At 41.2% G+C, this 23,009-nt stretch overlaps 1 protein-coding gene across 1 annotated transcript in view; it reads left to right on the top strand.

Annotated features, from left to right (window-relative positions):
- Positions 1-23,009, top strand: part of ANTXRL (anthrax toxin receptor-like) — a 57,001-nt gene that overhangs the window by 2,146 nt on the left and 31,846 nt on the right. The window contains exons 2-11 of the mRNA XM_010000354.1: positions 10,301-10,372; positions 10,486-10,557; positions 11,399-11,480; positions 11,584-11,617; positions 13,351-13,430; positions 13,541-13,609; positions 13,809-13,889; positions 13,997-14,057; positions 19,839-19,937; positions 22,173-22,242. Of these exons, the coding sequence (XP_009998656.1) occupies positions 10,301-10,372; positions 10,486-10,557; positions 11,399-11,480; positions 11,584-11,617; positions 13,351-13,430; positions 13,541-13,609; positions 13,809-13,889; positions 13,997-14,057; positions 19,839-19,937; positions 22,173-22,242 (720 nt within the window). The remainder of the gene's footprint in view (positions 1-10,300; positions 10,373-10,485; positions 10,558-11,398; positions 11,481-11,583; positions 11,618-13,350; positions 13,431-13,540; positions 13,610-13,808; positions 13,890-13,996; positions 14,058-19,838; positions 19,938-22,172; positions 22,243-23,009) is intronic.

The following is a 23,009-nucleotide window of genomic DNA, read 5'->3' as shown; positions in this document are numbered from 1 at the left end:
CCTGCTCCTACAGAGTTGGTGGCAAAGCTTCTTTTGACCTTAATGAGATTGCATTACAATTCATATGGGTGATATTAAAGTGCCAGATCTGAGGAACCATAGGCCCCATGCTGCCTTCCTGCTGTAACTGAACACATGTGGTACTTGGGGAAGAGGGGAGTAAGAGTGCTGACTGAGGGGGCATTTAGTTCCAGCTGTATTCTGTGACATCTGGCACAGCACAGGGAGCTTTGTGGAAGTGGGGAGGACTGATATAGTGGATAGACCCTGGATCTTGGCACAATTCACCAGGAAGGTCATAGACAATCCATATAGTGTTAGAAGGGTCAGGGTATTCCTGGTAGGGAGAGGCAGGAAGCCAGTCAGAAGCAGCTGGTTGAATCTGAAAATGCAGTGGACATTTTTTGTTAGAATTGGATCCATGCTGATACATATCTGGGAAGAATTCTGGCTCTAACGTGTAGTGGGAGAATCCCCAGAAAAACCCTGCTCTGTACCACAGAGTATCCCCACATGGCCTGGGGATTGCCACCCTTCCTTGGTGCCTTGCCAGGCTGGAGTTAGATGCATTCAGTCTTAATTAGCTGTCTAACAATGGGATTGAAGCATTGGCTCTGTAAAAACTTCAGGCTTTAATCCTGCAACTCCAGTGTGCTCTTTAGCTGAATGACAGGCCTTGTCTCTGAAGCCAGCCTGGGTGAACCAAGATGACTTTCAGTCTGCTTTGCTTTGGTTCCCCATAGAAATACGTAATCTTGCATCAGTAGGAGGCACATTGGAAGAAGTCAACAAACCTTTCTCCTCATGCATGTAGGCACTGTGTGTAACTGCAGTGACTTGATTGGGGAATGATTTTCCTTTTCATTCTGCCAGGCAAAGTCTGTGGGGATTTGATCCTGCAGGCAACAACCATCAGATGCAAAAGATCATCTGCTGGTGAAGTTATTGGTATAATATATATCCTGCCAATTAGGAAAAGAAACTTGCTGATTCCCTACAGGTTTTTCTCTGCTTGCAGTTGATTGCAGCCTTTTATGCTAAGTCCATGGGATAGGTAAGATCAGAGCAGTAGAACTAAGGCTTGGAGGTCCAAGAAGCTGGCATGGTGAAAGGGAAAACCAGCATGTGTAGCAGGGGGACCTGCCACCATCTTTCTTAGGATTGTTTTGACCATTCCAGAGTCACATTAGAACTGCCTTGTCTCTTGTGCTCGAATAAGCAAAATCTTGAAGCTGTGAGAACTAGATTATTTGCTGGCTGCAGAGGTAGCTGCCCAGAGTCTGCAATCTGGTGCTGTCTGTATGTTATACGCTACTAATTGTGCAGGGTTGAGCTTATTTGGAGGTGTACTGAAAGATTTCAAAGAATCATACTGAAGCAGCAGATTTTTTTCTGTTTGCAGCTGAGTTACTCCCTCTGCACAAGGTAAAGTGTACTGTGTGGTTGGCATACCCATCTCTCCTTGGCATGGGCTAAGATCAAGGCACACATGATATAAATATTTTATGTTTAAACAATCACAGTTCTCAAGTCCAACATAATGGATAGCTGAGTACTTCTAACTGGCTTTGGTTGCTTCATTTGCTTTGGTTGTCCAGGTGCATGAAGAACTTGTTTCAGTCCCACCTCAAAAGAGGACAGGTGGTCTTAGGGATTTGATTGCTTGACTCTTCCGGCCTTATAGTGACATCCTCATGCTTGAGTATGTAAGTAACTCTCTTTCATCCCTGCCTTGCTGTTAACATCCTGCTGTTGTTTGTAATCATATTGAAATGCACTTGCATAGCAGAAAGGATAACTGACCTCTAGTGTTTTCTAATTATAACAGTGCCTGGTAGCATCGTTATTGTTTATTAGAAATAGAAACCCTTTTAAAATAAGGACTTATAGCTGCCATAAATATTTTCTCCTGGCAATACTTGTCATGGCAGATCTGAGCTGCAGAGCTGTCTGTATTTTGTATTTACTAAGCATGAAAAGTGTTTTTTAATTGTTTTTTGACTGTAGGACAGGATGGGAAACAGGGAGGAAAATAATGTCACATAATTGAAAGTATTTTCTCATTTTCCTGCTGGGATGTTTGCTAAGAAATTGTTTCGATTTTGAGGAAAAATGAGCTGCACAAGCATTGGAAAATGTTATCTTTTTCCATAGCACAGACCATGGGAGTGCCAGTATCTTGAGTAAGGCCCTGGCTGATTTGATTTTAGGGCAATGATTCAAACACTCTAGTGGTGGGGGACTTGCCTAGCTACCCTTTCTTCACTCCCCAACTTTCCCCTGACATTCAGGGTAGTCTCTCTTCCTGATGCTCCTGTCTCTTGGGCCCATGTATTGCCTTTCACATCACTTCTGCTTTTTTTCCTTTGCTCCCAAGAGCATCCCTTTCAACAGCAACTTTAGTAAAGATATCAGTACAGTGTGGCCAGGCAAGCCTTCTTGCTTGTCATCCATTTTCCAGATGCCTCTCTTTAAACTTGGTAAGCGTCACTCTAGAGGTGAGTGTCACTGGTAGGGAGGTGGTGGGAAAGAGCACAACCTCTGATCAGATGGAAAATTAACTACTCTGTGCCACCTCCCTCCTGGTTTTGGCATCTGGGTCTATGCTCCCCCATCCGACTTCCCCTTGGAAAGCCAGCTTTGTGAGAGGAAGGTGTCAGGTGGGAAACAGGTTGATACTTCCTCACTTACTTCAGGCAAGCCAAAAAGCCATCAGAACAAAAGGCATTTCAGTAGCTGCTACTCTGTGCCAGCTTTTATCATTTTAAGGCAACTAGAATTAATTGCTGATCTCCACATACCTTGTTTTTTTTCAAAATATGACATATTTTAAGCAAACAAGAGTTTAATAAATACATTTTGTCTCAGTCCTCCTGCATGATTTCCATGTCGATGATTTGAATGAATTTAGCACTCATTAATTACAAGTATTAGTGACAGCAAATATTTTTTGCCTTAGGCTCTTACTGTAGCACTCTGCCTTTCTCTGATGTCCCCATAGTCCCAGTCCAAGAATGTTAGGATGAAGCTGGACTTGTGGGAGCTTCTGCAGCTTCTCTCTATGCTATCTCAGTCTGATGCTGATCTGTGTGCTGGCTTTATGCAGAGGATGAGAAGAGTGTGGCTAGTGGTGTTGTTGTAGTTGGAAATTGGACTGTTGGCAGAGTGCCTGGACACATGTTCTGACACCTACTTTAATTGCATTTGAAAAATCTCATATTAACTGACTTAAAACGCTGCTGAACTCGCTTTTCTGTAAGCAAGAATGTATATACCTGCTCTGGCCAGACTTCAGTTCATCATAAAATGTAGGAACTGCTGCAGGTTAACTGCCTGTTGAGGTTGAGCGGACTTGTTGTCTGAATAAAAGTATCAGCTTTGTTCCTCAGATGTCATAGATAACAATAAATGTGTATTTAAAAATTGTGTCTATCTCTCTTCCTCTTTTTCTATCTGACGTTTTCCCCTCTCCTTATAAAGTAACCACATCATCTACATAAGACCTCTCATACTCTCAAACTGCCCAAAGCAGTATCTTTATTGTTTTCAAAACATAATCTGTTGGTATTTTGCCTTTGTGTCTTTCTCTGTTGTGGTTACATGGCAGCTGTGATTTTCTTACAACCAGGTATAATTGCATGGAATGTTCCAAAGCAAATTCTTACTCAGCTTCAGACATACCTATGTTATTTGAACCAGGTTTTATTTGTTTGTATTTTGTCTGATATTATTCTGCCACATTTGCCTTTAGGCAGGAAAAAAAATATTCAGGAAAACCAATTCTCTTTCCCTCTCTCCCAAGAGAAAAAATTCTTTCTAAAATGCAGGGCAAAGCTAATAGGTAGTGGTTATTTGACATAAAACATTTACAGTTAATGGAAAGAAAAAGCCATGGCAGCTTGTCATTTGCAGTCTATTTATGCATGTAACTAAACATGATTTATTTGGGGCTTGAGCCAAGGAAGTAAACCGTAAGATTCCCACTGACCTAGGGTTTTGGTTTGTGTGCTCTCAGTAATTTAGAATTTCATTACTTTTTTCTGAGATTGTAGGCCAAACACTGGTGTGAATTGTGATTTGAGTTTGAGCTTAACCTTTTCATCTCAAATGTGGAGAAGGTGCATTAATTCCAAGAAGTTATTGATAGTGCAAGAGCTGTATGTCCCTGCCCCTGGGAGAGATGCACCTTGTTAAGAGTATTGCAGTAATGACTAGGATTGAGTGCTCTGCTTTGCCTTCCGGGTTATGCTGGAGAGGACTAGGATGCTGAGAGTAGATCTGCCAGGCCTGGTGTTGCTCAGGGCGCAGCTCTGTAGATTTACAAGAAGATCTGAAGCGGTTGGATTCAGTCTAAGCCTGGCTTTTAACTTTCCCTTTGTGCTCTTTTGGTGGCTGGGTATGTATCAAGAGCTATAGCACCAGGTGGACAGGACTTATGGATTATTGTAGGAGAAATAGGCAGTGTTTTGAGGGCTGATTTAAAAGAGAGCTATCTAAAAAGGCAATGGTTTTGGTCATGAAACCTTTTGGATACAAGTACTTTTGGTCCTGTGCTTGGGGTTTTGGCCTAGAACTAAGAAATCCATTTTCCATTCACTTCTCTGTATCATCCCCTCCCTATTCCAGCCCTTGTCTTATCCATGAATGTTCCAAGTACTTTAGAGCAAAGGCTGTCTCAGAATGGCTGTCTCCGCCAGTGTTTCTAATTGTCTTTGGAGCAGATAATATAAACTAGACTTTCCTTGCCTGGATGAATCACCCAAGGTCCCTTCCATGCTCGAAAGAAGCATTGTTTGGGAGAGGAGGATTCTTGTCACTTGGAATACTCTGCTGGCTCAGAAGGGAGCAGAGGGGTGGGTGAACATGCGCGTGCATGTCTGAAACCACAACAAACTAGGTGCCCCAGGGTTTGCTTTTATTGAAGAGCCACTATTAGCCATGTGCAAGAACTCTGTTGTCTATGTGGTTTTGGCCACAAAGAGTTCTCCAAGTAACAACAAAGTGTAAAGTTTCTGAGCAATGGGCTGTGTACAGGGCCACCATTAAGTCTCTATCCCCTTGAGTTATAGGGACCTGCGGAATCAATGGGTGTTGTACTTACCTGAACCCATACTTGAACTGAACTCGGCATCAATAATAATGGGCCAGTTTCTTGCGCCAGGATCTCTGGAATTGCTGCCTTCGGCTAACGCATAACAGAGGCACATGTGCTTGGTGAAGGCAGAGTGTGAGGGTGTAGGACAAGGAGCAGCTCTGTACCTGCAAGAGGTTTCATTTTCAGCAGGTAGGAAAAGCTTTGGGTCCTGCTGCATTCTCTCTGTGTACATGCGGTAATACAAATATTTACTGTTTGGATAGTGCTGGAGTGTTAACTTTTACTGCTAAGCAGCAGCTCTGATGTATATTGCACCAGGTTGATTTGTATAAGCTCTTGACAGTGAATTTAGCTGTAACTATGTTACACCTGTCTTAGGACAGACACCTTGCAACTGTCCCTTCTGGTTTTTGCCTGCTGAAGTAACTGGGCTGGAAGTGGCCCCTCATAAGCCAGGGTTATGCTGCTTGATTACTCTGGGCTCTGGCTTCCACTGCCTCTGGAAGCCTGCTAGGAAATAAGAGGTTTTTAGCCTGTTTTGTGCTTTGTTGTCTTCTCAAACAGCAGTAAAATCCCAGATTGAGGTGCATAAGACTCCAACATGATGACCATTTTTATACTGACAAAGAGCTCCACTAAGCTAGAAGGAGTCGCTCCAAAGTAAGCAGGACCAGGATCAAGCCTTGCAATCTTATAACTTCCTTCCACCCCCAGAAATACTCACTGACCTCTTCTTTTCCCCTCTCATCAAGCAGTAGCAATGTGAAATTCAGGAAAACAGCAGCAGCAGGAGCTGCAGCAGCAGCTGCTCCTTTCAGCAGTCCCAATGAGGCTGGGAGCACATTCCTTCCTATGTTGTGGTTTGCTGACTCCTCTCTTTGTCTCGTGTGTAATGGGAACAGAGCTTGTGGAGCGGAGAGCATGCTCCCAACAACAAATGGCTTCTGGGGGGGGTTTCACTTCACTTGGGCCTCATTCTGATCCTGCTTGTGTAGGTATGAAGGTGGGAAAATCCTGCTGTTTCTCTGGACCTGTTCCAGGTTCACCCCAGCAGAACTGGCAGGAGAAACAGGCTCTGAAGTAATTTCTGTGGTGCTCTGGTTACCCGCAGCAACTGTTTATTACTTTACATGTTCCTTCGCCATGAGAATTAAGTAACCTCTCAGGACTGCAACATCATCGTCCCCCTTGATTCTGAAAGGCACACAAACTGCTTGTAAGCTGCGGGTCTTTGTCCACAGAGATATTTGGGTTGTGGGGCTTGGTGCTTTGCAGAGCGTGTCAGGATCTCTGGGCTTCTTCAGCAGGGACAATGCAAGGAGGAAGCCCAAGGCTAAGCTGGGTGATACTGGCCATTTTGATTGATGTGAGGAGTTGAACCAGGTAGCTGATGACCTGAAAAGCAGGAAGTTTTTTGAGGCATGAGAGAATAAGATAGGTCTGCCTGTAACATCTTTCTTTGCAGACAGCCACAGCACTGGCTTGGTAGGTCCATTGGGGCAAGCCTCCACAGGATGTGTAGGATTCCCTGGCTGCATTGCTTTCCCATGGCTTTCCCCAGATACTGGTGAGGGTGGATGAGCATGTATCTTGCACCCAGTGCTTTTTCTGCACAGTGCTGCTATTTTCTTTTTTCATTTATTCTTTCCTCATTATTTAGAAGTCTTCACAGTTCCTCTGAAATCCTTACTGGAGTGTATTTTTGATGGCCAAACAGGCAAGGCAAGGAACCTGTTTGTTTTTTTTTACTAATAGCAATTTAAGACAACATGCCAGCTTTGTTTGAGGCTCCTATTAGCACTGATAAGCTGATTCAGAAGTATTTTTTCTCAGTGATTGTAATATTCTAAGGGAAATGGCAAAAGCACCAAAACTGCTGTAAAAATCATGCTGTGTGCATGTCCAAGGATAACCTGTGGTGTAGAGCATCACTGAAAGACCTTGTGCTTTCTCTAGGCTTGGTAACTGTGGAGTTTGGCTTACAAGCACTGGCCATGGTCAGAAAGGATCTTGGAGTACGCTTGGAGCCTCCCACTTGCCACAGAAAACCCAGGCAAAAACTTACTAGTCTGATCTAGCCATGAAGGGCAGCAAGTTAGTTTATGCTGCCAGAAAAAGTGATCCTGCAGTGTGAAACATAAGATTCAAAGAGCAGTGAAATGCCTCAGTATTTTCAATAATGTTGGGCAGCTTCTGTTTGTCCATGCTAGGATTAATATTTGACATTTGGCAAATTAATGTATAGTTTAGCAAACATTTTCCTATTGTCAATTTTTGTTTAATCTACCACTGAAACTGCCATTACTGGATTTGTGGGTTCAGGCCTCTAGGGCAACTCATGAAACCATATCACAACAAATCCCAGAAGCATCTGAAATGTGTGTGTTTAGATATACATGGATAGGTAGATAAATATAAACAGCAAAAAAAAAATTGCTTTACAAACATGGATATTTAGAGGTGAGTTTGGGGAGGAAGGATGAGAAATCAGTTTGTTCTATAAGCCAGGTCACCCCTACTGGTGTTCATTAGGGGTTTGATGTGGCCATCGTCATCATCGCTTGGGCATGATTTGCAGTGGGAGCTGACATGCCTGGTATCTTGAGGGACGTTGTGGGGAAAGTGATTAACTGCTGACAACTTCACTCTTTATATGAGTTTTTTAAACATCAGAATTTTCCTGCTAGTGTGGCTTGTTTGGCCTTGACACTTCCCAGTGGATGAGCAACATGTGGGTGCAGAATTCTTCCTAGGGGAGAAGGAGACCTGCTGCCATGCTGAAGTTCCTCTTGCAGCACAGCGATGTAGGGCCAGGAGCTCCTGTAGGGCACAGTGTGCTTCCTGTGAGGACTAGCCCATGAGATAGACCTCTCTAGCTTTTCAGAGGTGGGCGTCTCTACATTTATTGCAGACAATTCTAGTTACTCTTAGTCTTGCTGGCTCTACTCTTTCCAAGAAAGGATGTTTCAGTAGAGTCAGTGCACGGAAGTGCACAGTATTCAGTTTATCTGTGCATTTTAGCTTTAAAATTCATGATGTTTTTCCACCATTAGTGGCTTATGATTTTCTGGAACTTTCAATGCTTAGGCTGTTTTGCCAAGCTGTTCTTTGCCTGAGGGGTAGATTAAAAAAAAAAAAGGCAATCTGACAGTCCTATGAAGATACTGAAAATAATTATTTGTTTCTAGTATAAAGAAAACTGGTTGCTACTTTCTTTTTTGGATTGCATCAGTGTCTCTGCAGCTGGCTGTAGAAATTTGATACCTCATCCAAAATAGATTAGTCTTTCCCAAGTAAGAAACTGGCTATTCTATGTAGGGAAGTGACTCCATTGGAAATCACAGGAATTGGACTTACGTGAAAGAGCAAGTGCAGAATGAAACTGGAAGTGTCAAGTCCAAGAGGGAAAGAATTTTTTAAATTAGAAAAAGATCTGTAAATGTATCTTGCCTAGATAAAAGGAAAATCTGTTTGAGTTTAGCATGTTTAGAGATTTAATTGGGGACTTTCAAAATTACAAGTGTTGGATTGCCTCAGATCCTTCCTGGAAAAGCAATGCTTAAAGTACATACATCTGCATGGATTATTTTATAATTATATGAAAAGGTCTTATTTGCTAATAGTGCCAGCACCTTTCATTGGTGCTGTTCACGAATATATAGTCATGTATCAACCATTGCTTAGCAATCATAAATAGGAGACTGCAGAGGATCCAGATTCTTCATTCCAGCAGTCCCTGGTGCTTTGTTGCTCTCCCTCGGGGCCTGGCAATTTTTTCATTCCTTGATATAACCACTTTGTTCTGCAAATGAATCACCAGTTTTCATAAGATCAGCATGAAAGCACAGAGTCAGACAAGCAAGCTTGTTCTAGCTTGTGTACTTAATGGGTCTTTTTTCAGTCCTGTCCCTTTCTTTCCTCTTTTCCTCCACTCCACCAGCACTGTTGCAGGGCAGGCAGTGCCTTGTTATGTGCGTCTCTGTATGGTGATCTGTACCTCATGTACAGAAGTGAGTGGCATAGGGTCTCTTGGAAACCCCACACTAGAAGAGTGAATTGTAAAATGAGAGAGTTTTCTGGGTCCCTCCCTTTTTTTTATTAACCATTTACAAGAAAAAATGTCTAACAGTAGTTAGAATAAATCTACTGCTTTACAATAGTTACATTTCAGAAAAATTTCAGGTTTTCTGCATCTAAGTCCCTGCAGTCCTCCTGTATGTATTCTGTTTTATGTATCTTTGCGCCTAAGACACCTACCTGATACAGGAGTTTTCCTGGACAGGAAAGCAAGTGAGCCATTCTCATGAACTCCAGAGTCCTAGGGAAGAATTTTAAAATTATTGAATTCTTACAATATGTAGCCTTTTTAAAGCCTTTAAAGTGTATGGCATAGGTCCACACAGTAAAAATTGCCTATTATTTACTATAGAGTTGCTGTTTGCAAGGTTGTGTTTGAGGTCTGAGGCCCACCAGACCATGGGGTCCCTGAGAAAGTGAGACTAAGCAGAAAAAAAGCCAGGGAGTGACAGTAATGCAGCTTTATGTATTGGGAACAGCAACATGAATGTTCAAGTTTCTGCATGTAACTGAGTTGCCCAGGTTTTCATGAGAAATCTATGATGGGGCAGGGATTATCTGTCCAGAATGCTAGTCCTGTGAATTAGCTGTAAGCACTGCCTGTCCCTTCAGAAGTACCTCAAAAACTTTTGCTTTTGAAAAAAAAACACAACAGTAATTCATGGAAACATTCTCCCACGCATTCTGGGAGAACAGGCCATCAGTCAGGACCTTCTGTGTGGCTGCAAGGGCAGAGCTGCACTCTAGGGAAGTGAATAATCTGTTAGCAGAGATTTAGTTAAGTCAAATAAAATTAATTAAAATAGAAGAAAATATTATTTTATGTGATAAAAGGAACAAAAGCACATGGAAGAGTTACTGAACTTGTTTAGAAATGTTATGGTAAACCATTTCAGACCTATTTCTGCTTCTGTTTGTGTCAGTGAATTTTGTCATGATGGTTACTGTTACAGCTTCCATCATAACTTCTATAGAGGCATTGCAGATTTAGCTGTCTCATCTCCATGGACCTTTAGGGATATTGTGTCTCTAACCACCTTTGGAGTAACCCAGGCTTAAAATCCAGAGTGGAACAAGGGATTTTGCTATGAAATAAAATGAATGCAATTAATTATGTTTTGTATGCAGGTCTGGAAGTGTCAGAAATCATTGGACAGAGATTTATTCCTTTGTGGAAAGCCTAGCTGAGAAATTCATAAGGTAAAGTTTTCTTAAGATGATATTTGAATTTGCTAATAGACATAATTTATTTTTTTCTTCACTGCCTCTTAGCAGAAATGTGTCTGATGTGGATATGGCTTGTTCTTTTTCAGTCCAATGTTGCGGATGTCTTTCATAGTTTTTTCTTCACGAGGCACTACAGTCATGAAACTAACAGAAAACAGGCAAGTGCTCTACAGCTTTAATCCAGAAATACCTTCCATTCATCCTCTCAAGCAGTGAGTGGCCCCAAAACCAGAATTCAGAGCTCTCTCTGCCCTTGGTATAGCACCAGCTGAAATATTTTCCACTGTTCCCAATGGGAAGAAGGCTTAGGAGGTCTTTGGGTCTCCCATTACCATTGTTTTCAGCCTTTTAAGAGAGGTAGCATTGAGCTGTCTGTTCTTTCTTGCAGTGTTTCAGGGAGGAACTCTATTTCCAGTGAAGGATTCATATACATCCCTGCTGTCCTCAGCTATCCAAATAAGGGAAGTTTTTGTGTAAGGCATCTCAGACCATGAGTTCATGAGCAAAATACTGAAAGTCTCACAGTGCTCTTTGAAGTACACTAAGCCCAGAACCTGATGCCAGCAAGCTGGTCCTACCCAGTGCTGGAGCTCTGCCTCACCAGGCTTTTACACCCCTCTCCTGACCTGCCCTCAGACAGCACCTGTGCCAGAGGTGTCCCATTTTTGTGACAGGGTCATAAGTTTTAATGTTTTTCAGAGTTGAATATCTGGCATTTGCTTTAATTCAATCTTACTCTGCCTGACAGCATACAAAAATAAAGAGCAGGAACTGAATTGCACCCTTAAAATGTTAGTCCCAATGCTGTATCCTATGTCCAGTGTTCTGCTCCCTTGAAGGTTTGGCTGAAAAATTATATTGCCAATGTTTTATCTGGTGTATATGCACTGTGCAGTGTATTGGCAGGGTGCATAAACTAGTTGTGGTACACAAATATCTCAACACAGGAAAACAGAACTTGTAATAAAAATATTTTCTCCTGTTTTTTCTTATCCAAAGGGAAGCCATAAGACGAGGGCTCAACATTCTTCAGCATGAAGTGCCTGGAGGAGACACGTTCATGCATGAAGGATTTAAAAGGGTACACGTCACAGTACCTCCGTTCTTTGATTTATACATATAAACTTTGCTTTGCCTGCTGCTGCTGTACTTAACAGCTAACAATGTTCTACATTTTGTTGCAGGCAAATGAGCAGATTTACCATGAAACCTATGGAGGTAGGCTTTGTATATCACTTGTTATATATCTGCATTGAAAGGACAAGGATGATAGGTTTTTTTATTTGACCTGCAATAAACTCGCCAAGAGAAGTGTTGGAGAAGAAATTGGTGTTACACAATCACTACATTCCATTTTGACTACAACTCTACTTTTTAAATGTGTGATTCATGGTTGATTAAGACCAGAGGAGACCAGTATGATCACAGATCTGACCTAGTGCAGAATACAGAACCGGGCAGAACTGTTTGCCCTGCACTCAGGGGATAGGAATACCTAGAATTTCTTGTGCCTTTCTGTCCTGATCCACTCAGCCTTGTCTGCCTGGGGTGTCCACATCTTTGTTCTCATTAGTGCAGGTGTGAATGCAGTCAACTAAGACTTTTGTATCAGTGTGGATGAACTGAGATCAATTTCTGAGTTCCTAAAATGTAAATTTTCTCTAAATTTCAAGAGGGAAATATATTTGTGGGTTTTTGTCTGTGCCAAAAGAAAGTCTGATTAGTTAAACTGAACACTTCTTGCCTGGATTTTATCCTGGTGTGAGATTGTTCTCATTTGTGAGCTGATGGTCTCTTTGGAAGATGGAGAAATGGGTCAGTGCCTTTTTAATAAAATAGGTTACGAGTGTAGAGTCTTCAGCAGAAGCTTTGCATGGCTTCTCAGATGCTTCTGCCAGCAAAACCAAAAGTTCTTTAGAGTCCAGATGAAAACTATTTAAACTCTTCATGACGTACATCTAAGAGCTAATCAACTATTCTGTAAGGTGATTAGGAAGGCAAAAGGAGTAGATGGGATTTCTGTTCATAAGCTAAAATATCAGGGAAGAAACAAGTGTTCGAAAGAAAAAAAAAAATATTCAATTTCTCAAATATGCTGGGCAGGAAAAAAAAGAAATATGGGATTTTTTCCCCTCAAGTTGCAGGTCATTTTTTTCAAGGTTTATGTCTGTGTCTGACATGACATGGGAAGGACTGCATGGCATAAGAAACCTGTCAGAACTAATCAATCTTTAATTTCAAACAGTATGTGGAAAGACACTTGAAATTGTAACAGATTATTTTGAAAAAATAACAAGGACTTCCCTGAAAACAGCATGTATTTGTATTAGTTACTTTGCCTAAGAACTATAGATGCAGAATGATTGATTGAAACATAGTTTGCACAATGGTTTGTTTTATTATGGTTAAGATGTTGCATTTTTCTAGGTAGTATTTGTATTCTGTACTGTGTTACCTATATAGCTATCCAATGTCTATGCAACATTTTTATTTAAGCTTAGGTGGGATACACAATGTCTTATGCATGAATTTTCTTCAGTGGACCTGATCTTAAGTTTTTCATATGCTCAGATTTCCAAAGAGTTTCACTGATAGCTGAAGTGCTGGAAGTGCAGGACTGAGCCCCCTATAGAAGCACATTTCATGCTGTGTTTGGTGGGAGTTGCTCCTTGAAGGTGCTAGAGGGGCAGGTAGGATTGCAGGAAAGCTCTTTTTGCCGAGGTATCTCTCACCACAGTCTCTGGGCAAGCTTTATGTAGAGACATGTTTGTCAAGAGAAGAGAGGAAACCTCTTCCTCTCAGCGGATGTATTTTGCCACTTCTTCACGTGAAGGGCCTAGCTGTAGTCCTGGTAGGTGCTATATTTTCCATGGAACAGAAAGTTTGTATTTTATTTTAATTTCTGAATCTTTTGTCACATATATGCAATTTGTTAACTATCCTTCATGTAGGAGTTCGGACTGCTAGTGTTATTATTGCTCTGACGGATGGAGAATTGCAAGAAGTTCAGTTTTATTATGCAGAACAAGAAGTAAGTCACCTTCACATTTACCCAGACTATGTTAGTCAAACCTGTAGGCATTTACTGTTAGTTCCACTGATTGTATAGCTTTGCATTTAGTGGTAATTTTTTTTATTTAGGCCAACAGAGCCAGAAGCCTTGGGGCTATTGTTTATTGTGTTGGAGTGAAAGATTTCAATGAAACTCAGGTAACTTTGCTTGCTATCTTGTTTTGGTTTTATGTTATACTACTGTACAAGTAACAGCATCAGATGAAGGCATTTTTTAAATTACTTTAGGCATAAATCATTTTGTGTCAGCATGATGTCTTTTTGCAAGTATTAAAGGGCCTGTTTTTTTCACTGTAATTTTGTTTTCCTCATGATTTATGATTGTCTTTCTTTGCAGCTGTCAACAATTGCTGACAGCATCGATCATGTTTTTCCAGTTACAGGAGGCTTTTATGCCCTAAGAGGAACCATTGATTCAGTAAGTTGGATATTCTGAAACCAAGAAAATGGCACCCTTTCCTGTATTAATAAAGCATGAATTTAAAATGACTGATTACAAAAAATGCCATTATCTAAATCTTTTAGATTCTCAAGAAATCTTGCATTGAGATCCTAGCGGCTGAACCATCAAGTGTTTGTGCAGGAGGTAAGTTTGCAGGAGAACAGTGTGATAAGGCAAAATGAATGCCAGTGATGAAATGTCAGCAGCTACCTAATGTGGTATGGAGCTGAAGCCCATGGATGTGTTAGGTCGTCCCCTCAGGCCATGGCTAAAGCTCCATGTGCTCCTTCTCAGCTCAAGAAAATAATTGTGCTGATAAACACATCACTGCAGCTGAATGCCAGCTTGAAGAGTTAGCTGAGGTGGTGTTTGGGGAACTGGGGTTACTGTTTTTTAAAATATGAGACAAGGAGAAGTGGTGTGAATTTGGACTGCCAGAGGTGTTCTAGTGTCTAAAGGCGATGTCTTGTGAATTTCTGGAAAGACTGCGTTCCTGGGATCTGCGAGGACTTGTCAGCAAAATAGATCAAGATTTGCAAAACATTCACAGACATTTCAGGTTTATTGAACCAGATATAATTAACTGCATAGGTCAGGATACCAGATGTGTTTTCCAAAGTACTAATGTTTTACTTAATTACAAGGAACTATTAGTGTAGATGCAGATGGTAAACATGAAGAATTTCCAGAGAAGCTATTGATAATTTTATGCGTTTCATGTCTAGAGTATTTACTTTGGATTTGTTTTGGTTTATGTTAGCATTTCACTTGCTGTGTCTGTCTACTTAAGAGGTTATTGCAGCAGAGTAAGAGTGACACCGTAAGTTTGCTGGAAGGTACAGTTTACAGCATGGTTATTTAGATCTGGTGTCTTGTGTTCATTTTCTTATACACTAAAAATGAGCACAGAAAGAATAGCAATGATGCATGAAAGCTGACCTTGAAAACAGATAAAAATAGGAAACTCAGGAGAAATCTAACATATCACAGAGAAGATAAATTGTTCACTCTTACTTTCCATGTGTCAGTCACAGTATGATCTTACCCTGAGTATTTCAATTTAAAATGAAATACCCTTTTATCTTTTGAACTATTTCTAAATATATAACTGTGGACTAGATGTTTGTGATAAGATCTTGTCTGTGGAAAAATAAAAAATAAATGTTTTTGCTTTAAAAATCTTCATGTGGAGTTGATAAAACACAATTTTAAAGATTTGACATTTCAAAGCTTTTTTATTTCATACTGATAAATTATTTTTTGCTTGCTTATTGTATACCAGGGAATTTTTTGTGTAACAGCTTATTGCAAGCTTTTCTGTTAAGCAAAAGTTGCATTTAGGTACATGATAATGTGAGTGTTCCAATAGGAGGGATTTCAGCAGTAATATTGTAATTATTTGGAACAATGTTAAAAGTGTTGGAAAGTTTAATTTGAAAATGTTTTTCAAATTGAAGTTGTCAAGAGAAGATTTGCTTTTCAAAAACGAATGTATTTCAGCAAAAAGAAAAATTTCTAGTTTCAAAAGGAATCAATTTAGTTCCTGATTCATGAGGTCAAGCCATTTCATTTTTTTGCCAGGCTTGCTAGGTAACTAGTTTATCGCAAACATGATTAAATATTTTTAAGTTTACTTGTATATAATTTTCTCTCTTTAAACAACAACAACAAAAAAAAACAACAACCAATATAAAAGTTGTTGCATTACTTGCTGTTGAAGATTTCAACACTTGCATCTGGAAAAGTTTTTCATTGTTTTTGTGCCTTTCAAGTAAGACCAATATAAATCGGGCAGAACCAGTTTCTGTGTATTGCTGCTGATGCAGAGACATCCTGGCACTTGTTTCACTTCACTTCAGAAGTTTGTTCTGTTCCTGTTGACAAAAGCATCCAGCAAAGGCTGACACATGGTGAAGTGTGGTGCTGAATCACCAGGGCATGAAGACTTGGATCTCGCTTGCTTGAAGCTTTGCTTATAGCAGCAGGGAGCTTGAAAATAGAAGGAAACCAAAACTGCAGCTCTGAGTGGTGCAGGCTGGTGTGTTAAATGGTCTTTAGCACGAAGAGTCAGGCCTGTAATAGCTTTTATTGTTAGTCTAGTCCTACAGGCCTCAATTGAAATGAACTCCTGCAAGAGGTCTTACAACATGAGACTGCAAATATTTATACTTGTGCTTGGCTTTATTATGCTTTATTATCCCACTTACTTTAACGTAGCTAGAAGTTTGCCTTTATAGCTGTGTGCACCACTGTCTCCTGGAGGGAATCTCCTGGGTTTGAACAATGTTTTTCATGGTAGTGTGAATCCAGATACTGAATCTTGTTCACTGGACAGTCAGGTATAGTTCTACTCTATTTGTAATGTGATTATTTTTAAAGTGTACTTCATCTGGACTTTTATACAAAAAATACTAAAGCCTGTGAAGTAATTTCAGAATTGTAATGCATTTTAAATTTAGGAAATTACTAATATAGTTTACTGATACCATATGGGTAAGATATGTAGCCATTGACTCCTATGTAGATATATGTCTAAATTTAGAACTGGCTTCTAGAAAAGCAACATTACTCCTCCTTTTTTCTAAGTCAAGAATTTTATTTTTGTTGTGTTTTTTTTTAAATGAATAATTAAAATGCACAAGGCTCTTTTGAAAGAGCCTTGAAATGTGGCTCTTTTTTTTAGGAAGCTTATCTGAGTAAGGAGGTGATAATCAGTTAGGCTTTTATTTAGCATTGTTACTAATTTTTAGAGAGGGCTTCATGTTGCTCAGTGGAAGCCAGTTGTGATCAGGGCTTAGAGCAGACTCTGGAGAACTCCTTGTAAGTGTTCTTGCTGCTGTGTTGGTGATTACTGGAGAGTCTGGCTTCATTTTAGATTTGCTACAGGTTTGGTAAATTGCTGATGAAACAATATCTATGTAGGACTCAGTGACAAAGCTATTTGACAAGTCCATTTACAAACTGATCTTGTTCTGTGATGACAGCTATCTGATGCTTAATGCTTTTTGAACCTGCAAATTTATCATCCTCAATGCGGAGAAAGGTAGTTGGTTCTTCCCTATTCTCTCTGATTTAAAGTGACCAAGACATGCAGCCTGTAAACAGGCTCTCAGTGCAGAATTGGAGGTGCCTCATATCCTGTTTGACAGCATCATTGCTTTGATTATGCTTATGGTACGATTGAAAGGTTTTGTTGGATGTGGCATCCTACTTGGCCACATCAACTACCAGGTGTGTATACAAGCCGTCAGCTTCTCGTCAGAGTCACAGAAGTGAAGGCGACAGCACAGCCCGCGCACACCAGCTTCAACCTACCATCTCGCTGCCAGCGCCGCCTGGTTATTTCAGTGCTGACCTTTTTCCCTTTGCTGTCTTGTCAAAAGCTACAATCTATGATCTGACAGTAACTAAGGAAGAAAAGGACGCAGCCAGAGCCAGGGTGCAAAATTAAATGGAATTAGCCATTTCAACAGACCATCATCCAGAATGCGTGAATGCTCCAGAGCATCCGAAGGGGCAGACTTGTTAACAGCAACAGCCAAATTCAATATCAACTGTTCACATTTCCATGCAGGTCTGGTATTGAGACTATATTGTCAGCTTCTGTTGGTGGACAGATCACTACCAAGTCAGTTAGTCACAACTGACTGTGCAGAGTGGCAGTGACAGGGCAAAGAAGGGACAATCTTGACAAGACTAAACTACATGTAGTTTTTACCTTCAGTATTTTGTATTTGAAGTGTCTTACTTGTTGCCTCTTTTTAAAGTCATTGGAATAGCTCTCAGTTATGCCTTTGTGGTTGTTGCCTTTTAAGACCTGTTCAGGATGGGGAAAAGGGGAAATAAATCTACTTGCAATTTTATTTCAACAGGCTACTTTTATAATATAAAATTGAGAGACTCTTAGCTGAGTGTTCAGGTAACTGTGAAGTGGGCTGGCTGCAGGCAAGTCTAGGGTAATGTGTGGTCCCAGTCAGGTAGTAGTTCTGCTAGGTGGGCAGAGGCCTGATTGCCCTTAGGGCTGGTCATGACTATCAGGTCTGCTGGCAAAAAAAGGGATGCTTGTCAAGAATAACTCTTGGTGTGTCAGTTGGGTTAAATGTGGAGTAACTCAAGGCATGAATCAGAGTAACTCCAGATTCCTGTTGAAGTAAAAAGCAGCTTAATCTACCCTGAACTCCAGTTTTATTTGTTTCAAGAAAGTGCCCTCCATCCCCAGTGGGAATTAGGAGGTATAACCCTTTCCTTAAAGTGGCCAAATTCTGATGCTGGCTTTGTGTGCGGCTCCTGATATGCTCGGTGAGGTCTCAAAGTTGATCAACTTTCTTCAGCAAAGTGTCAAAACATGTGTTCCACTTTAATATGCATTCCAGTAGATATTTTGGGAGATGAAAAAGAAAGTATCTTCTCTGATTCTTGTGTTCCTTTCGTTGCAGCCTGTGTCAGTTCAGAGCACCGCTCTAAGGGAAAGTTACCATGAGAGAAACCAAAGTATGGGTTTCCAGTGCTTGATCATAATTTGTCCATGTCTTGTTTAATTCACATAGAGTTGCATTATATCTGAATGTGTTGAGAATGTGTTTTTGGCAAGATCAAGCTGTTTGTTAAAGCACTCCAACTCCTCATGCTATCTTGCCTTGCAGTAACTTAATAGTGAAGAGCAGGCAGACTAATCTGAATATGTATTTCAGACACCTCTAGGCCTCATCCAATAATTAGTCCTTACTCCAAAGAATACAAATAACATGGCAGTGCATAATATGAAGTGTTACCAAAAGCCCGACCTCATATCACTAAAAATTAGGCACTGCTTCCCTCAATCCTACTAACATTGTTTTTCTTTCATTTTTAGGATGGTGGTCTACAGAATATACTTTCATGCAGTTTATTCTTATTTTTCTATGTGTGGCTTGATTATTTTGTCTTCATGATAGACATAAATTCACCTGATACCACTTTTCTCTGTCCCTTCCCTGTGTACATTTCTATTCCCAGCAAATGCTTGGCCAGGCAGATCACCTTACTGATCCCTCTGGCAACAACAGAGGGTTATTTTTCAGGTGTATAAGCAAATTCAGTGCACTGCAGCGTGATTAGTGGTGTCAACAAGTGGAGGGCATACGCAGTTGGGATCTCACTTCTGGTAGCAGCATTCCTAGGTTGGCTTTACTCAGATGTAAAAAGACTGAGATGCCCTCTCAGTATCATGACTGAAGTAACAGAAGTTGAGAGCATCTAAAGGCCAGGTTTTTCAGTCTGGCCAGCAATAATGTGTCTGTTGTGGCAGGTCTCTTCTTGTGCTCCTGATGGTTTCTGCTGGTGGGGAAGAGGTATAGGGGAAGAGCATGAAGGAAATTGCAGCCCCTGGGTCTTCAGTTATTCCTACATACAGCAGATGCTAACAGGGCTGTGCACAGGCACAGTTCTTGCATGGACTGAAGGACTGTTTTTCCAGCACTTGTACCATATGCAGAACTTCCTCTCCAATTCGCAAGGGGGCTGTACAGGAAGTCCTGTTTGCATCTGTCTGAACAGAGCTGCTGCTGAAAGTGCAGCCTGTTGTGGAGGTAGGAGGTAGGACTGGTGTGTATTGTTAGCAAAAACATCTGTCCCAAAAGTCATGAAAGAATCATGAGATTACATCAGTCATGTCAGGCTCACAGTATTACTCTGGTACTTTTAACTAGGGCATGGGGGTCAGCAGGATGCTTGTGGGAACATCATTGATATGAATGTTGCTCCGTGAAGCAGTAGTGCCACTATGGGACTCTTGACCGTTGCTGCTGAATATTGAGTGTTGATGTTTTGTTTCAGGCATAGGGCAGAAAACAATAATTGTCATGTTGTAATTCCTGTTGTAATTCTGGAAGGAAATGGTGTATTAGAAATATCTTTCATTACTCTTTTTTTTGTTTTTACTTGCAGAATCATTTCAAGTCGTGGTAAGAGGCAATGGCTTTTATCATGCAAGAAATATCGACCAGGTGCTCTGCAGCTTCAAACTCAACGACAGCCTTACTATCAGTAAGTCTGCAGGCTGGCAGATCTTGGTGTCCTCTGTGGCTGTGTCAGCTCAGGAGTGGCAGAAGTGACACAGCCCACCTCTCATCTGTGTTGGGAGAGTCCTTGCAGTGGATGTGGGGGAAGCCAAGTAGGGATCTATACCTAACAGAAGCTTGAAATGCATCTTTAGCCAATCCAGGGGATCTCTGGACATTGCATCACAAGGGTTAAGGGGTGTGTGCTGCTGTGTAAGGATATTATCATCATTGTAATGGTGTATGTGGGTGTTAAATTACAGCCAGTGAGGTCTGGGTATTAGGTTTTAAGAGGGAGAAATAAAATTGCTCCCTATTGCCTTGTTCATTATGGTAAAAGAAATAATGCTGTCTTGATCCTTTGATGTCTTCAAACTCTTTATCCACAAGTTAAGGAGACACTTGCCATAAAGCAGGGCCCTCCCAGGCCTGCTCCATTTCTCTCTGACACCAGTTGCTGGTTTCATCACAGTGAGCACAGAACTTGGAAACTGCTCATCATTGCTGTGCTTAACTGAGTCTTTTGTTTGCTCTCTCAGCAGCCAGGCAAAGGACTGAATGGCCAAAAAAGATTGAGTGTCCAGTTTCTCAGCAGTCCTCTTATTCTGAAAGAGTGCAGTGCATGTCTGGCAGGGTGAGGCACAGCATGGGGAGGGGAGCTTTGCTCTCTGGTGTATGTGCTACCCTTGTTGGCTCAGCACAGTAGAGGCTTTCAAATCCTTTCATGGTCAGACCAGTGCCTTCCCTAGCAGTGAATTCACTTACATTAGGGAGCACATGAATTGCTCCTTCATTTTGCCTCCTAATTTCCTGCACGGAGGCTGCATTAAGTGAACTCTGGTGTCTTTCTTTTATTCTACTTACAGATGCCCATTGCCAGGGGTTTGTTTATTGTGGTTTACCAGGTAGACAGACTTCTGTTTTTCTGTTGTGTTTTTTTCTTCATTGTCCCTAATGCACTGGCACTTTGACTGGACTTCACAGTGAGTGCTGACCTGGGCCTGGAAGTATACAGGAGGAAAACTACCCCGATTCCACATCTCCTCTGTGCTGTGTTCTCCTTGGGTTAGGTCTGCAGCAGATGTTGTGATGAGACACTGATTTTTGTTGGCTGGGTTTTTTACCCTCAGGCTAGCCATAAAGCATATCACTATAATTTCCATGGTCTCATCTCTGCCAAAACAGGGGAATGAGCTTTGTCTTCAGGTGTGCTTGGGGTGGGTGAAGCATGAAAGAACAACTTTTTTCTGTTGTGCTCTAGTTCATTATTTTTTTTCCTAGTTAGAAAGAATAATCAAGCCTCTAAGGTTTAAATAAGCTGGCAGCTTTTACCAGGGTTGGACTTTTGGAAACTAGTCTTTGGGCTAGCACATTAGCTGCTTTGGACCATTCAGAGTTGAGGTGCAGACACAGCAGTGACTTCTCTGCTCTTGTGACAGCTCACACAGTTTTAGTGGAGTGGAATTCCAAGCTTGCTGCTGGGCCTCCTCTTGGTGATCATGAAACTTGGCTTTCTGGATATGGCTTTTGAAAGCAACAGAATCAGCACTGCTGACTCTTGGAGCAGAGTGCAGGGAGGCAGGAAAACAACCATGGCCTTGCTTTTGACTCAGCCTGCAGCAGACCTCTATTAAACATGGGCTGTTTCTGGATAGTGCTGCCAGAGGGAAGTCTGGGGACAGCAAAAGCAATGGCTACTGCAAGACAGTTCCTCACAGTAACATCAGTCATGGCTCCTCTCTCCCTGTCTCCTGTATATGACCAGCCATGTTTATTTTTCCCCTCTGCTGTCTGTCCACTTAAGTGAGGCCTTGCCTCCTCTTGTTTGGAAGTGGGTGGGCAAAACCTGAACTTTGTACTTTTGACCTCTTGAGTAGCTTGTGGGGCCAGAGTATTCAGTCTGAGTAGAGTTTGTATGCAGTTGTCAGACAAAATGATACTGCTCAAAGCTGGTTTCAAAATGGCTGATTGCTGCTGTCAGGAGCAAAGATGTTCTTGCATTTCTTAGCTGTGGTATCTCTAGCCTGATAACGTTACATTGGCATCAAGAAGAATGGTCATCCTAGTATGTGGCTTTGTAATCAGTGCCACTGGGGAATATTGGTATTTGTATACTGAATTTGTCTGTGGTTTTCATTGATGTTAACACTTGTCAAGAGGGTGGTCTGTTTGGGACAGTTGTTTTATTTCATCCCTGACAATTACATTAATTTCTTTGCAGATGAGAAGCCAACCTTTGTTCATGATACTTACTTACTTTGTCCTGCCCCAGTGATAGAAGATGCTGGACAGTAAGTATTGCTTTCCAGCACATGTCAAGAGAGGGGACTTCTGGATGAGGATGTAATTACTGAGCCAAGGACTCAGAATTTTGCCCCAAGTGCCAAGCTAATACATTTTTGTGTGACAGGCTTACTTCCATCCCCTTTGTGCCAAATCCTCTCCTAGTCTGAGCCAGCATAGCTCTATTCAATCTTGGGTCTGTATCACAGCTTAACCAAAGGCCTTGTTGGACCATGGTCCCATATCATAGAATCATGATTTCTCCTCTGATCCTATATCCTGTTTTTTCACACCAAATTTCACACCATTTGCCAAAAGACAGTTGAATTCCAGGCAGACTCTTAGTTTTGACTGAAAAGAGATACTTTATTATAAACCCTTTTCTGCTTTTGTAGATGTTGCTTCCTGTGTTTTGCCTTGCTCTGGCTAGTTTTTGATATTTTTCAGCTGTCATAATCCTGCAGACTTATGGGAAACATGGCAAAAGGCCCTACCTTCCCCCATGGTGATCTTGTGGATGCTTAAATCCTGTACTGGGGGCAAAGGAAAGTTGTTTGGTGGTTTTTTTTGTGGGTTAATTTATTGTGTTGTTTGTTTTCTTCAGACTCTTTCTCTGATATTAGAGAGTGGCTAGGGCCAGATTCCTCTTTAATTTCACTGTCATTTCAGTTTTTTACCCCTTTACTTCACTGCAACTATTCTGGATTTACTTGGGTATAAAAGAATACACATTCTGGCTCTTTAGACTGTAGAAAGGTGTTTTGTTTTTGTTTTT

This window comes from Chaetura pelagica, unplaced genomic scaffold (genome assembly GCF_000747805.2).
Source record: "Chaetura pelagica isolate M959 unplaced genomic scaffold, ChaPel_1.0 scaffold156, whole genome shotgun sequence".
In the NCBI taxonomy this organism is placed as follows: Eukaryota; Metazoa; Chordata; class Aves; order Apodiformes; family Apodidae; genus Chaetura; species Chaetura pelagica.
The sequence above is the reverse complement of the archived record's forward strand: the minus strand, read 5'-3'. Positions and strand labels throughout refer to the sequence as shown.